Source organism: Drosophila arizonae, chromosome 3 (genome assembly GCF_054131065.1).
Source record: "Drosophila arizonae isolate 15081-1271.41 chromosome 3, UAZ_ARI_1.0, whole genome shotgun sequence".
Lineage (NCBI taxonomy): Eukaryota > Metazoa > Arthropoda > Insecta > Diptera > Drosophilidae > Drosophila > Drosophila arizonae.
Window position 1 is genome coordinate 23,261,155 of NC_142923.1, and position 14,230 is coordinate 23,275,384.

Here is a 14,230-nt window from a genome sequence, read left to right on the forward strand (position 1 = left end):
ATACTCGTGAGTACCATACGCAGTACGAGTTTGCTTTATCCGATAACTTTTTTATCGAGAATAATCGAAAAATTGATTTTGTTTTTTTTAGCCTAATTTGAACACTTTTAGACCTGGAGTCTTCAAATTTGCGTTGTATATAAAGTTAATCGATACAAGATTTTGTAGTTTACAGATTTTGGATACCACGCCCCCTTCTCCCCCAATTTGTAAAATTTCAAGTACTAGAGACTTGTGCTTTGGAATGTACACCCATATTCATTATATGATTACACTCTGAAAGTTTCATTAAGATCTTATGTCTACAAATGAAATTATTCAACAAATAAATTCTCAAAGTATTGCTCACACTGCAGCGCAGCCCAAGCGCAGTCGCTTCTTACTGCACAGTTAGCAGAGCGCAGGCTTATGCGTGCGTGTGGATGCATGTGTATGTATGTGCATAAAAATGCAGAATGATTAGAAAATCGGCTTAGAGGGTTCAGGGTATCTCCTAGTCGAGCAGTCTCGACTAGAGCCTTCTTACTTGTTAAATTTGTATCTTTATTGAATTGTGTAAATTAATTTATTTTTCGATATGTTTTCATTGATATCGCTTCCATAATAAATCCCTACACTCATCCACACACACGCATCCACCCAAATTGCACACTTATATAGTTTTCGCTATAATTTGATAATAGGTAGCCGATTCATTTACTGTAAATTACCGCTTTATCAACGCTTTAAGCAAACCGCTAACAAGTCAACGCGAACGGGTATAAAAAATTAATTTAAACTGCGAGCAACGCAGGCACATCAACTACAGCCAGCCTACCCCGCACCCAGCTCATCCAACTTATATACCAAGTTCCAGCTCTCCCTCCACCCTCGCCATTTCGCTGCCGTTGGCGTTGACAATAAATGCATTCGCATTTGTTGCAAGTGACGCACCATGTGGCCAACAGCGAAGGTAGCTGTGGCAGCCGAGTTAACCCTTTTGCTTGTTGGACTTCTCACAACTTTTACGTTTTACGTTCTACGCTTTGCGTGCCAGTGTTACATTTTTAATAAAATAATTTTTGCTGTAACAATCTTCTTTCTTTTTTTTTTTTTTTTTTTTTTTTTTGTTTTCGTTGCTGTGTTTGGCTCAGCGGGTTTGTCTCTCGCTCACCTGATATGAATGTAATCTCGCTGAGCATCATCCAGCGGGCGGCGAAATACAAATGCAACTGCAGATAACGCCCCAGGCGATGATGTAATTTGATTGTCACGTCGCGTGCATGATCCAGCACTTGGTCGGGCATATAAGAGAACTGAACCGGCTCCCCGATGAACTGGCGTCCGCCAATGCTGAAGAAAACTTTGGCGTGCACAAACACCTGCAAGAGAGTGAATAAGAGTGCAAGATGAGTAACAGTTGCAAAACAACAACAACAACAACTCTATATGTGTGTGTGTAAGTGTGTCTGTGTGACTGGCATAATAATTAAAGTAATCACATTCATTTTCTTTTTTACGACGCATTTGCCCGCGCGCGAATCGTATTCACATATTTGTTTGCCGCCGCCGTTGACAGTTTTGGTCGAAGTTCAGTTATGGACGCGGCACGGAAGTGCCATGTGTAATAAAAGAAGAGGCGGACAAAAATATCAAAAGAACATTGTATTTACTTTTGGCCTGGCCATTGGCTACTTTTTGGGGCCAGCCGGATGTGTAAGTGTTGTCTTTCCCATTGTCAATTGGCCTGGGCATGGCTAATGAGTTGTCGTTGACGTTAAGAGGTGTTGCTTCTGCACTTTGTACGAACACATTGAATGCATTGAATATCAATTGAGAAACATGTGCTTGATAGCTGATCAATATGAATAAAGCTTATATCGATTTTGTTATGTATGGCTTGTACATCGTGGAGTTCGTTGCTAACTGAATTTGTTGGGTTAAAGAAATGTTTCTCGCTCTCTCCCTTCCTCTCTCACTCTCTTTGTTTCTCTCTCTCTCTCTCCCTTTGTCTCTCTCTCTTTGTCTCTCTCTCTCTCTCTCTCTTTGTCTCTCTCTCTCTCTCTCTCTTTGTCTCTCTCTCTCTCTCTCTCTCTCTCTCTCGTTGTATCTGTATCTGTATCTGTATCTGTATCTGTATCTGTATCTGTATCTGTATCTGTATCTGTATCTGTATCTGTATCTGTATCTGTATCTGTATCTGTATCTGTATCTGTATCTGTATCTGTATCTGTATCTGTATCTGTATCTGTATCTGTATCTGTATCTGTATCTGTATCTGTATCTGTATCTGTATCTGTATCTGTATCTGTATCTGTATCTGTATCTGTATCTGTATCTGTATCTGTATCTGTATCTGTATCTGTATCTGTATCTGTATCTGTATCTGTATCTGTATCTGTATCTGTATCTGTATCTGTATCTGTATCTGTATCTGTATCTGTATCTGTATCTGTATCTATATATGTATCTGTATCTGTACCTGTATCTGTATCTGTATCTGTATCTGTGTATCTGTATGTGTATCTGTATGTGTATCTGTGACTGAATTGCTATCTATTTTCCCTCATTCTCTCCTTCTCCTTTTCTATCTCTTTCATCTCTCTATCTACTTATCTGCATATATGTAACTGACATTTCTTGTCAACGATATACATTTTTTTATAAATAAATTTTTCAAATTTAATACCAATCTTATACTCCGAAGTCAGCTATGCTATGTGAAATTCTTCTTATCCTGTTGTATGCATAATTTTGATAGTAATACTATTAAAATAATATTAGTTTTGTTGAAGGCTATTCGTTTTGCAGACAAATTCTAAATGCACATTTAATTTTCAATAACAATATGCTTCATTCATATGTGCGTTTAGCTGCACACTAATTATTATCTGATGTGAAACTCGAAAAAAGTTATATCCATCTCAGAATAGCTTATCGTCATATCCTTTTTGGCCACCAACCTGTCAAAGAAGTTTTTAACAAACTTTCTCAGTGCTGTCCATAACACTCACACACCCACTCACAGCTACACCCAACGGAAGTCCACCACTTATAGAGACAAACAATCTGATGAGTCTAAGCCACCCCTCACTAATTAATAGGACCACACGTAGACGTTGACCCCTCCACGACAATGTCTTAATCGAAGCTATAAATCTGAGCACGCATTTTAAAGAGTACACAACGAATGAATGAGTGAGAGGGAGAGAGAGAGAGAGAGAGAGAGACAGAGAGTGGAATGGAGCGTCGCCGCTCATTAGAAATGCTAAAGACAAAGTCAAACAGGCAGACGCTAACCGACAACACAAGAGCTCAAGAGGCTTATCGAACATCTGACATGTAATGACAGGGCTCGAACTGAGTCTTCGACTTGGACTTGAGTTGAGTTGAAGTTGGAGTTGGAGTAGAGGTCTGAAACTGTATTGAAGAGCTCTGGCTGTAGCAAGTGTAAGGCGCAGGTGTGGTGAAAGGTACAGCTAGCCACACGCGTGTCATAATTAAAACACAATTAGCATAATTTTGAGCTTATCAATGCATCACAAATGGCATTTTGAGTATTTATTGCATGACCGCAACGTGTACCCAGGCGAACCTGGGCCCGTGCTCCGCTGCGCTGGATGCTCTAAGTAATTTTATGACTTATGGGGCATTCCGAATGGCGCTGGCCAAGCAAATGGTAATGAAAAATCATAAAAATGAGAATTATAGCGACTGAGCAAGAGACGTGGACGTAGATGCTGACGTCGTCGTCGTCGTCGTCGTCGTCGTGGTTGTCGACGTTGTCGTTGATTCTGTGTAAATTATGGCAACCATAAAGCGAATGGTCAATGGCCAAGTCAAAAGAGCGTCTCCCGGTCCAGGTAGGCCGCCACCCCAGACTCTTGACTTGCAGCCCAGTTCAGTTCAGGCTCTGGCGTACAAATGGCGGCAACAAATCAAAGCGCCTAGAAAATTTGTGGTAATTGAAATTTTATGTGCCGCTCGAAGCTGCTGCCAATTGGCCTGGCCAGCATACTTTGTGGTTAATTACGTCAGCAGATTTGTGGACCAGCTCAGAAAACTTCAAGCCGGCCTCTAAAGTGCTCTATCTAAAGTGGCATCTCTATCGAATTTCCAATTCAAATCGAAAAGCATGTGGAAATTACGCGTTTACTAAAAAAAAAAAAAAATCCAAATAAAAACTAATCATAAATTTCCGCGTAAGCAGAGGGAAGTTAAGAATCAGCAGAAGCATACATTGGGCTTTGTTAGTAATTAACAGAGGAGACCATCATAAAATTAGACAGTTATTTGAGTTGATGGAAATGAGAAGCTCTTGATTATGATAAGTTATACGGTAGTTAGAGATAAACACAAGATGCTTATTTATAAAGCTTTATAGCTCCAATGAAATGCTGAAGAAAATATGATTTGTGGAGTGCACAGCTTATAAAGCTCTAATGTGGTATTTGTAATTAATTTTAATGCTTGAAGAGATTATATTCTTAAATAAATAACCTAAGGAGGCTGGGTACTGCAGCCCACAGGTGGCTAGGAGGAGGCTAGGCTGCCATTGCTTTCACTTCCTATATGATTCATAGCTCGTTATTCTTCAAGCTATGTGCTCTGTATAAAAACAAAATAATTCTGTAAAAATAAATGTAAATATTGAAAAAAAAAAAAAATAATAATAATAATAATAAAACATAAAATAACAATAAAATAGAGCAAAATATGAAAATATATTCTATTTGACTGTAGATAACTGACTACGCTATATGTAATGATGCAAATTTTTCAAACTCGGCAAGTATAGTATTTTCATATCTTGTTGAGTAAGTTGAAAGATTAATAAAAATTAATTTTTTTAAATATCAAAAAGCAATGACTCATTTTTGGCAAATATTCCTCTGTTTATATAGAACAGCATTTAAATATATTTCGTTAAATCTTCTTTAGCTTTTATGGCATTTTGTCCACTTTGAACATCATCAACTTAAGTCGTAAATGGAATTTATGACTTAATGCTTTATCGGAATTCATTGGAGAATCGTTATTATTTTTTTTCTTTATATAAAAAAACTTTCCTTCATAATGTAACCAAAAATATCTATATTCATTATATTCCTACTTTTTATTGAACCTAGTTGATGAAAATGGAATTTATGATAGCTATTTTATATCTCAAATAAGCAGATATGATTTCTACAAATTTATAATAGTATTTGTTTATGGAAGTGGAAATAATGTGGGCATATACCATCGACACGCATAAATGTATAAATGTTTCTATTGTTCCATGTTTTATGAAAGCAAACAGATTTTTGGCTATGTTATCAATGCAGCTAAGCTATATGGTATGTTATAATACTGACCTAAATATATTTATAAGCCAAAAAAAAAAAAAAATAATCATGTGACCTAACAACAAACAAAACAATGTACCATCGGCATTGGCTCTCAGATGTATTCAATATACTTATATGAAAAAAAAAAAAAAATCGTGTTTAACCCAACAAAGCACACATAAAATGCATAATTATAACATCAGAATGTAGTCAATGTTAGGTATCTATCATATACATACTTTCCCTTGATAAAACAAAAAAAGTCAAGATTAATTTGACACAAATTTGACAAGCATGTGGAGCTGGGGAAAATTGGAGTTTATATTACTCCAAATATATACACAAAGCTAACAATGATAAGATCAAACAGGACGCATATAAAAAATAATTAAACTGTCGTACGATACTCGAAACTGTTCGACGAAGGAATTGTGCAAGAAATTTATGACAGCAAAAGTGATTGGTGGGGTAGGTGAGGGAATGGGGCAAATGCAATCATATTGAATTGTAGCAGAGTTGGTTTTAATTAAAGATAGTGCTTCATGTTCTGTTGCCCAGCTGCTGGGCTACCTTTAAACAATTTCGGGGCTCTCTTATCAGTCAACGAGCGCATAACTATCTCAATCTACCATTTAACACATTGCCAGCATAATTTGGGTCAATGGACTTGAAAAAATTCTGTTTGGTTTTATGGGTCCAGATTATGGAGCTGTCTACTATCAGACAAAGCAGCGCCCGTCCTTCCAACCCGAAACCGTGTTCCCTTTCGCTGTTCCCGGTCGGGGAGGGGGCAAGGGGGTAAGCAAAACAAAACATCGCCCAATCATTTATATGATTGTATTCATGTATTCGTAAATACATATGCCTGGATACTCACTCGCATTGTGTTTACTGTCGATAAAGACTACGAGTAAGTAAGGAAATTGACTATATAATGCTTCGGCATATATGTATTGCGAGTACCTCTGCCCGATTTCAAGTGCCACCTGAGTCAGATCGAGCCGGCACGCTGCTGGGTGCGGGCATTTATATCAATTGCGGTTTGTTTAGGTTCGATTTCGTATTTGGTTTGTTTATATGTGGAAAGAAAAAAAAATTGTTCGTATTTTTTCTTTCGCCTCTCTGTCTCTGTCTTTGCTATAGCTGTCCCGCTTTCGGACAATTTTATTTTATTACCGCACTGTGGTTGTTGTGTTTTTTGTTGTCAGAACTGTTTAGCATTTATTTGCTCAGTTTGCCGCCGCCAGTGTGTCTGGCTAGCTGGATACTATATGGAGTGTATGCGAGTGTAGAGCGGTTGCGGATCGGACCTAGCGGCGGCTGTTGATATTTTACGATTTCCAAACAAAAGGCGCAGCGCGTTTTGTTTATATAATTTGTTGTCGCTGTCGCTGTTGTTCTTGTTGTTGTTATTGTTATTGTTGCTGTTGTATTTTATTTTTAAAGAGCCAATTTATCTGTCCACAAATGACAGTATCGTGTTGTCTTATATGCAATTGTGGTATTAACCATAAAAATGTGATGAAATGCAGTTGCAGTTGATAGCTGCAGACTGATTTTAATCGTGGACTGTTGGAATGCGTTTGGTGGGTAGTAGAAGAAGCAATAGTAGGAGAAATAAGTATTACAAAGGGAAGTCAGCGTAGCAGAAGTAGGAAAAGTATTATAAGTAGTATAAATAGAAATTTTTAATAGTAAGAGAAGTAGCAATAAGAATGGTATAGAGAAAAATGAAAATTGAATACAAAGTGGGAGAAACAATACCATAAGAACTAGTGGTATGAACAATAACAATAATTGAAAAGTACTAGAAGAGAGAAGTAGTAGCAGAGAAAGTAGCAATAGCAGAGCTAGTAAAGATGATAGTTAAAATATGATAATTAGTGAATAGGAGGTAATATGAAGAAAAAGAAGGAACTCAAGTGGTGATAGTATTGTAGTATAAACAGTTGTAATGGTGAAAATTAGTATATTTTTAGTATAACATTATTAGTTGTAAAAGTATTAGAATAACTACTAAAATGAAAATGACCGAAATGAAAGTCATAATGATAGTAGAATATAATGTAGTAATTGTAGTCGAAAAAAGTTTAAAATTAGTAGTAGTAGTAGTAGTAGTAGTAAAAGTAGTAGCAATTCAATAATTAGTAGAAATATGCATGGTAATAATAGTAGTAGTAGTAGTAGAAGTAGTAGCAATTCAAGAATTAGTAGAAATATGCATGGTAGTAGTAGTGTAGTAGTAGTAGTAGTAGTAGTAGTAGTAGTTGTGGGTCAATTAGTAGAAAAAGGTGTGGTAATAGTAGCAGTTGTCAACATTTTTAGAAAAAGAGTGGTAATAGTAGTTTTAGTATGTCAATAAGCAGTGTAGATTTCAGCTATAAAAAAAAAATAGTAGTCACAGTAATAGTCTTCAAAGATGTTGTAGTAATGGTAGTAGTATAAGTCTTGTAGTGGAACAACTTTTAAATGCAGTGCAGGCAGTACAAATATAGTAGTAATATTAGTATCAGCTGAACAATTACTAATATGACAAAAGGTAGTAAGAATCATTTAATTTGTAACTACAATAATAAGAGAACTTATATACGAAGTTGAGATATTAGCAAGCTAATACTAGTAAAGTGTTTGTGATGTGAAGAGTTATACCAAATGTAAAAGTTGTTCAAGTTGTCTCATCAGTACTATAAGTACTAATTTCAAACTCACCTGCACATCTTTGGAGAACATGTTGTTCGTGTGTATAATGACCGCACTGAAATTTCGCACTGTTTCAAATTCAAATGTGATTTCGACTGGACGACCAAATAATGTATCATTACGCCAGCCAACCCACTCGTAACCTAGAAAAGAAAATAAACAAAATTAATGTGAATGAATATAATGAATATAATAATGCTCTTGTTATTTATTTTCTATTTTCTACAACAACCATTCTTTTTATATATGTACACACATATATATTTTTCTGATTCATTTAAATGTTTCTTTTTATTCAAGATTTACTTATGTATATTTCAGCTTCTCCCTCGTGAAAGTCTATCATATCTTTGCTATAGACCTAATTCAAGTAAGTAAGCCAATAGCTCGCCTTTCATTACATTTTACTTTATGTTTTTTCTGTCTCGACAAATATCTACGAAACTAAGCACGAAAGTAGTCTAATATCCATTATGTATGATACCAAATGAGTTTGCCGCCAGTTTAGCGAAATTTTATGTGGCATTTATGAGGCAGCCACAACATGTAGAGCTTAAGCAGTTACTAAAGCAGTCTAGACTAAAGTAGTTTATGTGACAGGCACATGGAGTGGCATAAAAAACTTTTGATTTTAGGTAACCAGTGCAATATATGTTTACCTTTACCAAAGCCATTGATATCCAAGCGAAAGTTATCCTTGCCTCGCTGACCATCAACCAATTGGCCAAGTCCATTCACAAGGCGATCGCCCTCCTCGTGCCCATCATAGGTTTTATCGGATAGATCGATTTCCATGCCGCGTTGCACACCCTTCGGAATGCTGTACGATACAATGCCCTCTGTAAAAGCAAAATGAATAAGTTACGGGTTAAATAAGGTGAGCCAGTGAAAGGCAAGCCGCAAGTTTAAGGCGATTTGTGGCGTCATATTTTGAGTCGAGTGCAGCTACTCGTAATTATAAGGCTGTGGCTCATGTTGAAATTACATTAAAAAAATGTTAATTATTGGACTAGAAAGGCAATAAATTTGCTCAAAAACTGTAAATTAAAAATGCAGCATGCAATGGGGCCCAGAACTTGGCCACAGTGACGAGACCTTTAATAAAACAATAAAAGAAACTAAGTTTTAGCTTCGGGGTCGCGCGCAAATGCAAAACAAAGTCATCAAAACCGGTCGCACGCTTGATTGCATGCCTATAGATACTTTTTCATACATTAACGAACTTTAAGGTACTTTGATTTTGAAATATGCTCTGCGAGAAGGCTTTACAGTTGAATATGCCAGATATGCAGATTCGGGTTTATTTATTTACTCCTGAAGAAATATGGAATATGCAAAGCAATATGAATTCTTAATATAAGCAACTGAGAATTTTTATAAATATTTATTATTATATGCCTATATTAAATGAAATGGTAATAATATTGATGGATATAAAATAAAAATTTTTAAGTATTAATGAATTAAACAACAAATTTCGTTTAAGAGTTATATTAAAATATAATTATATATAAATTAAATTAATTTAATAATAAATATTGATATACATAATTTAATGTTAATAGAAATATATTTTCTGTTTTAAATATATTGAGTCAAAAATATGAAATATATATTAATAGGCAATATTTAATTAATTATATATAATATTAGTTAAATTTACATCGACAATAATAATAATTTCCCTATATTGTTTTTCAAATTATTTAAAAGAAAATAATTCAAATATGATTTTTGTTTCCTATATCATTATAACATACTATATATATTATCTAGAACGTGTAAAATCCAAGAGCTTCCATAAAAGCAATCTTTCTATAAATAAACATATACTCAACACTTATTTGCTAGAGTATGACAGCTTCGATTTGTCTTTAGATAACCTCGCTCTTGCAACGAGCCAAAGAGCTAAGAGATACTTTAGCTGTTTGCCAGCCACAGGGCACGAACAAGTGCGACCACAATGTTGAATGGGTGCATCGGTGATGCGGGACTTGGGGCGTGCGTAATGTTTGGTATAATTCATGGCTATGGCTATGGACCACTTACCTTCCCAGGCACAGCCAACGATCTCGGCGCGCAAGCAAACGGTGCGATCATACTGACTGTAGGGATAGATGCGCACCTTGGACGCAAAGATGCTGGGCTGCAGCACGTTCTCCACCTCGCTGTAGGTGTTTATATTGCCAGGAAGTATCTGCAAAGCAAAAAACGTTATTAATGCTCCAGCTCTGTGTAGGTGGGGGAATTTGAGCTCTTTGGCTACAAAAAAAAAAAGAAAAACAAGAAAAAGAGAGGAGATTGAGAGAAAAAACAAAAGCGTTCAAATTGATTTTCTTAGCTTGCACACAATAAATCGATGGAACGGTTTCGGGGCACAACCAGTAAGAGCCAGCTTAATCGCGGGACACCTACGCAATGCTCGCTAAGCTCGCGATAATTCGCACGTAAATTTCACAGCCTAAAGATGTTAAGATACATTTTGTATCTGTTTCGTTGCTTGCGGTTATTGCGATGTTTATCGCCACAGCGGTCGACCCGTTCGCGTGATTAATGTGTGAATGCAAAGCTAGAGCTACAGAGGCTTGGCACTCACCTCGTTGCCCTGATGGTTCTTCCAACGCAACCATTTCTCAAAGCCCGGCCTCCAGTATTCAAGCACATATGCCTCCGTATATTCCTGGCCCTGACCTTTGCCAAAGCGACCCTGTGTGCGTATGGCGCTCACCAAATGCACCTGCAGCAGATCAATTTGCAGATATTCCGTAAGACCGCGTGAGACCATATGCTTGGGACACCAGGCACCACCGTTGTTGTCCACCTTGAGTCTACAAATAATAGATGAGAAGATTTTTTAAATTGAAGTTCAAGTATAAGATTCAGAAATGGAATTTGAAGACAAGCCATAAGCTATTTTTACAGATATTATATACAATATAAATAGACTATATATCCAGATGTTTATATTTTAAAAATTATTATTATTATTTTCTTTTTTAATTATTATTAAATTATTCAATTTGATAATTCCAAAATATATTAAGTTTTTCACTTTTCGAGTATAATTTCAAAAGGGACATTTTCTTTACCCGGTTGTTTTAATTAATATTTTGTTTAAATATATTTAATTCAATTCATACTCGAATATTTAATTTATTAAAACAAATATTTTTAATTAAATGTCAGCAATAAATTTTAAAAATAAATTTATATTTTCACTTTTCAAGTATAATTTTGTTTGATTTTTCCCTCATCATTGCTATATATTCTTTATAATAATTTATATTTTGTTTAAATATATTTAATTCAATTCATATTCAAATATTTAATTTATTAAAACAAATATTTTTAATTAAATGTCAGCAATAAATTTTAAAAATAAATTTATATTTTCACTTTTCAAGTATAATTTTGTTTGATCTTTCCCTCATCATTGCTATATATTCTTTATAATAACAAAGCCTCCTAATAATGTATAGTAGTTAAAAGCGCAAAGTTAAAAGTCAGTAAATTAAATATGTCTGTCCTGTCTCCCATATATTATTCCATTACTTTTTATTTAATTTTATATTATTTTTTTTTTTGTTCAAGAGTATCATTTGTTAATTTGAATGATTAAATATTTATTGTAATTCATACAAGTATGCTCACTTTTGTCAAGCTAAATGTAAATTCTTTTCCATTTTTTTGTTGATTATCAACAGAATTGATCAATAATTAATTTGAATTTATATTGATTGATTCAACACCGCGCCACGCCCATTGCATGTTTATTGCCAGGCATTTGTGTCGCCATTTTTTCAGCTTCTGCTGGCCACTTGCTTTTGTTTTGTCTTTTTTGTTGTTGCTTTACAGTCATTCGCATTGGCGTTAATTATTTAATTAAATTTAAAATTGGCATATTTTTTTTTTAACTCATCGAATGTGCGTGTAATTGAGCTGGTTGTCGAGTGCGCAATGTGCTGCTTGTAATTAAATGTCGTTAACTGTGCGTGGACAGCAGCAATAAGCTTAATCCTTTTGCGAGCACGCATTGATTGCCAATTGTGAGTGGCGACGAATTCAAAATGCTGCTTCAGTGTGCATAAGTGTCTATAGATTGGAATCGTTGGAATAAAATAGCTAACGCTGTTAGGTTTGATATGATTAATTTGTTTTTTTTTTTTTTTTTGAATTTGTCAAAGATTCGTAAATAAATAACTCAATTTTATTTTAAATTAAATTATTTAATTCAAATTGATTTATTTATTTAATTCAAATTTATATTAAATTAAATAATATATATAATTAAACTAAATAATATATATTGTATTACTGTAGGAATAAAAATGTTTGTCAAAAATTTGAACAATGCGCTCACTAGGGTATATTATTCCATTTTGATAGAATTTATTAAGGTCCAAAAGGTAACTTTGTATGCATGTTAACAAAATGCCTTGAAAAGGAGTAAAATCCCAGCCTTCAAGTCTTAGCATTCGAGTAAACTGAATGCTCTTCATTGCTGCCAGAGTATTACTCAGTCGCGCACGCCCAGCAAAATCACCCCAATTGCTTGCTTATTAACTGCCTTTCCATCAATTGACTTTCCCAGTAAAAAGTGTTTAAAAATTAATTTCAAAACAATATATTGACAAGTAATGTCAATACTTATGCCAAGTGGGACATTATTATTAAATCCGCTTCCTATATTAAAATTGAGCGCTCTTTAGACAGTTCGAAGAATGTGCCAATATTGTTTCAATAATATTTGTTATGTGTCAAGGCGTCAATTTGCATACTAAATCATCGTTCGCTCCAAATGACTTTGCAACTTTTTTTTATAGATTTTATTTTGCCGCAACATTCACGCTCAATTTATGAATTATTTCCACAACAGCTGCGGCAGTTTTCACTTTCAATTTCCAAACTGGCGTAAAGTAGCCGAAAAAACAACACAAACACACAGACAAAAAAAAAAAAAAAAAAAAAAAAAGTTAACCACACGATGCGCTGCTGTTACAACTTTCGGCCCTGGGAAAATGGAAAACTCAACTCGACTCGAAACTCAAACGCCAACTTTTTCGCCAAACTCAAAAACTGCAACTGCATTGCGACAATTTCCTTACAAACACACACACACAAACTCAGACAGAATATTTGTTATATGCGTTGATTTCCTCACTCTCCCTCTCTCCCTCTCTCTAACTCTTTTTCGCTGTTTGTGTGTGTTTGGCATACGTTATATTTTCATATTCATATTTCATCTAGTTTGCAGTTTTGCTTGTATTAGAATAAAGCCAACTGCTAGGGGGTCGAAAGTGCAGTAAATCATGCAAGTTATTGACTCATGCAAAGTCATTTAAACAATTTGCACAGTTTTCTATAGACTACACAGCATAAAGACATAAATTGAGATGTATCCAGCACTAGGGGAGAAATGTTTATGAAATTGTTTTCATGGATATTTGTGTTTGCGCAACATGTTGCATGTATCTATTTATTTACTTATATATTTTTTTATGCTTTTGACCCATTTCAAGTTGTTCACAACTGCAGGAAAAGTTTCTTAAGTAAAACGTATTATTCCCAGTTAACTGAGCGAGTTGGCTCTTTCAAAAGGATTATATTTGTGTTATACAACATGTGCTTGTATATATTTTTGTGTTTTTGAGATAGTCTTCCAATTTCCCAAAACTGAATAAGAAAATTATTCTCTTTAGATTACATCTATGATATGGCATAGTAGGAAGACCGTTTTGATCTTATGGGATATAGGGAAAGCAATATTCAACAGTTCGCTTACAAATTACATTAATTTATTCAAATAGAAGCAGAGTAGATTGATGATTGGTGATGATTTAAATATATACACCAGAGTCTGGTTATAACGATGTCGAAATTATGGTCAGAGACAAACTTATATGAGGGAACTTATAAAGCCATCCAGACAATTTGCCTAGATTTTGTGATTGAATATTTTATGATGAGCATTTTTTAAATTCTAGGTTTTCATCTTCGCCATTGTCCACTGTTGCATTCGCTTTCCCATAACTGACGCAGCTCGTCGCTAGCTAATCGCCAATCTCATAAAAAACTTCAACAGCTAATTAACTGCGACTGTTGCAGCAGCAGCAACATCAACAGCGGCCGCATCAGCCGTTGCTGCTTGCCATGGAAATTGCTACAAATTTTCCGCTTGGCAGGCGACGTACAAACATATGAACACTTTATCCTAGCGCAGA

At 35.0% G+C, this 14,230-nt stretch overlaps 2 protein-coding genes across 4 annotated transcripts in view; one reads left to right on the plus strand and one right to left on the minus strand.

The window, feature by feature from the left end:
• LOC149269917 (uncharacterized) overlaps nt 1-14,230 on the plus strand; it is a 155,283-nt gene that overhangs the window by 87,078 nt on the left and 53,975 nt on the right. The window contains exon 4 of the mRNA XM_089465371.1: nt 8,331-8,379. The gene's annotated coding sequence lies outside the window, so the exon portion shown is untranslated. The remainder of the gene's footprint in view (nt 1-8,330; nt 8,380-14,230) is intronic.
• The window catches only part of Ddr (discoidin domain-containing receptor 2), a 177,832-nt gene that overhangs the window by 83,610 nt on the left and 79,992 nt on the right, over nt 1-14,230 (minus strand). For 2 of the 3 annotated variants that reach the window (XM_089465368.1, XM_089465369.1), the window contains 5 exons: nt 10,606-10,837; nt 10,059-10,206; nt 8,669-8,848; nt 8,019-8,152; nt 1,154-1,361 (listed from right to left, as the gene is read on the minus strand). In XM_089465368.1, coding sequence (XP_089321494.1) covers nt 1,154-1,361; nt 8,019-8,152; nt 8,669-8,848; nt 10,059-10,206; nt 10,606-10,837 — 902 coding nt within the window. The remainder of the gene's footprint in view (nt 1-1,153; nt 1,362-8,018; nt 8,153-8,668; nt 8,849-10,058; nt 10,207-10,605; nt 10,838-14,230) is intronic. The other variant, XM_089465370.1, reaches the window with a different exon arrangement.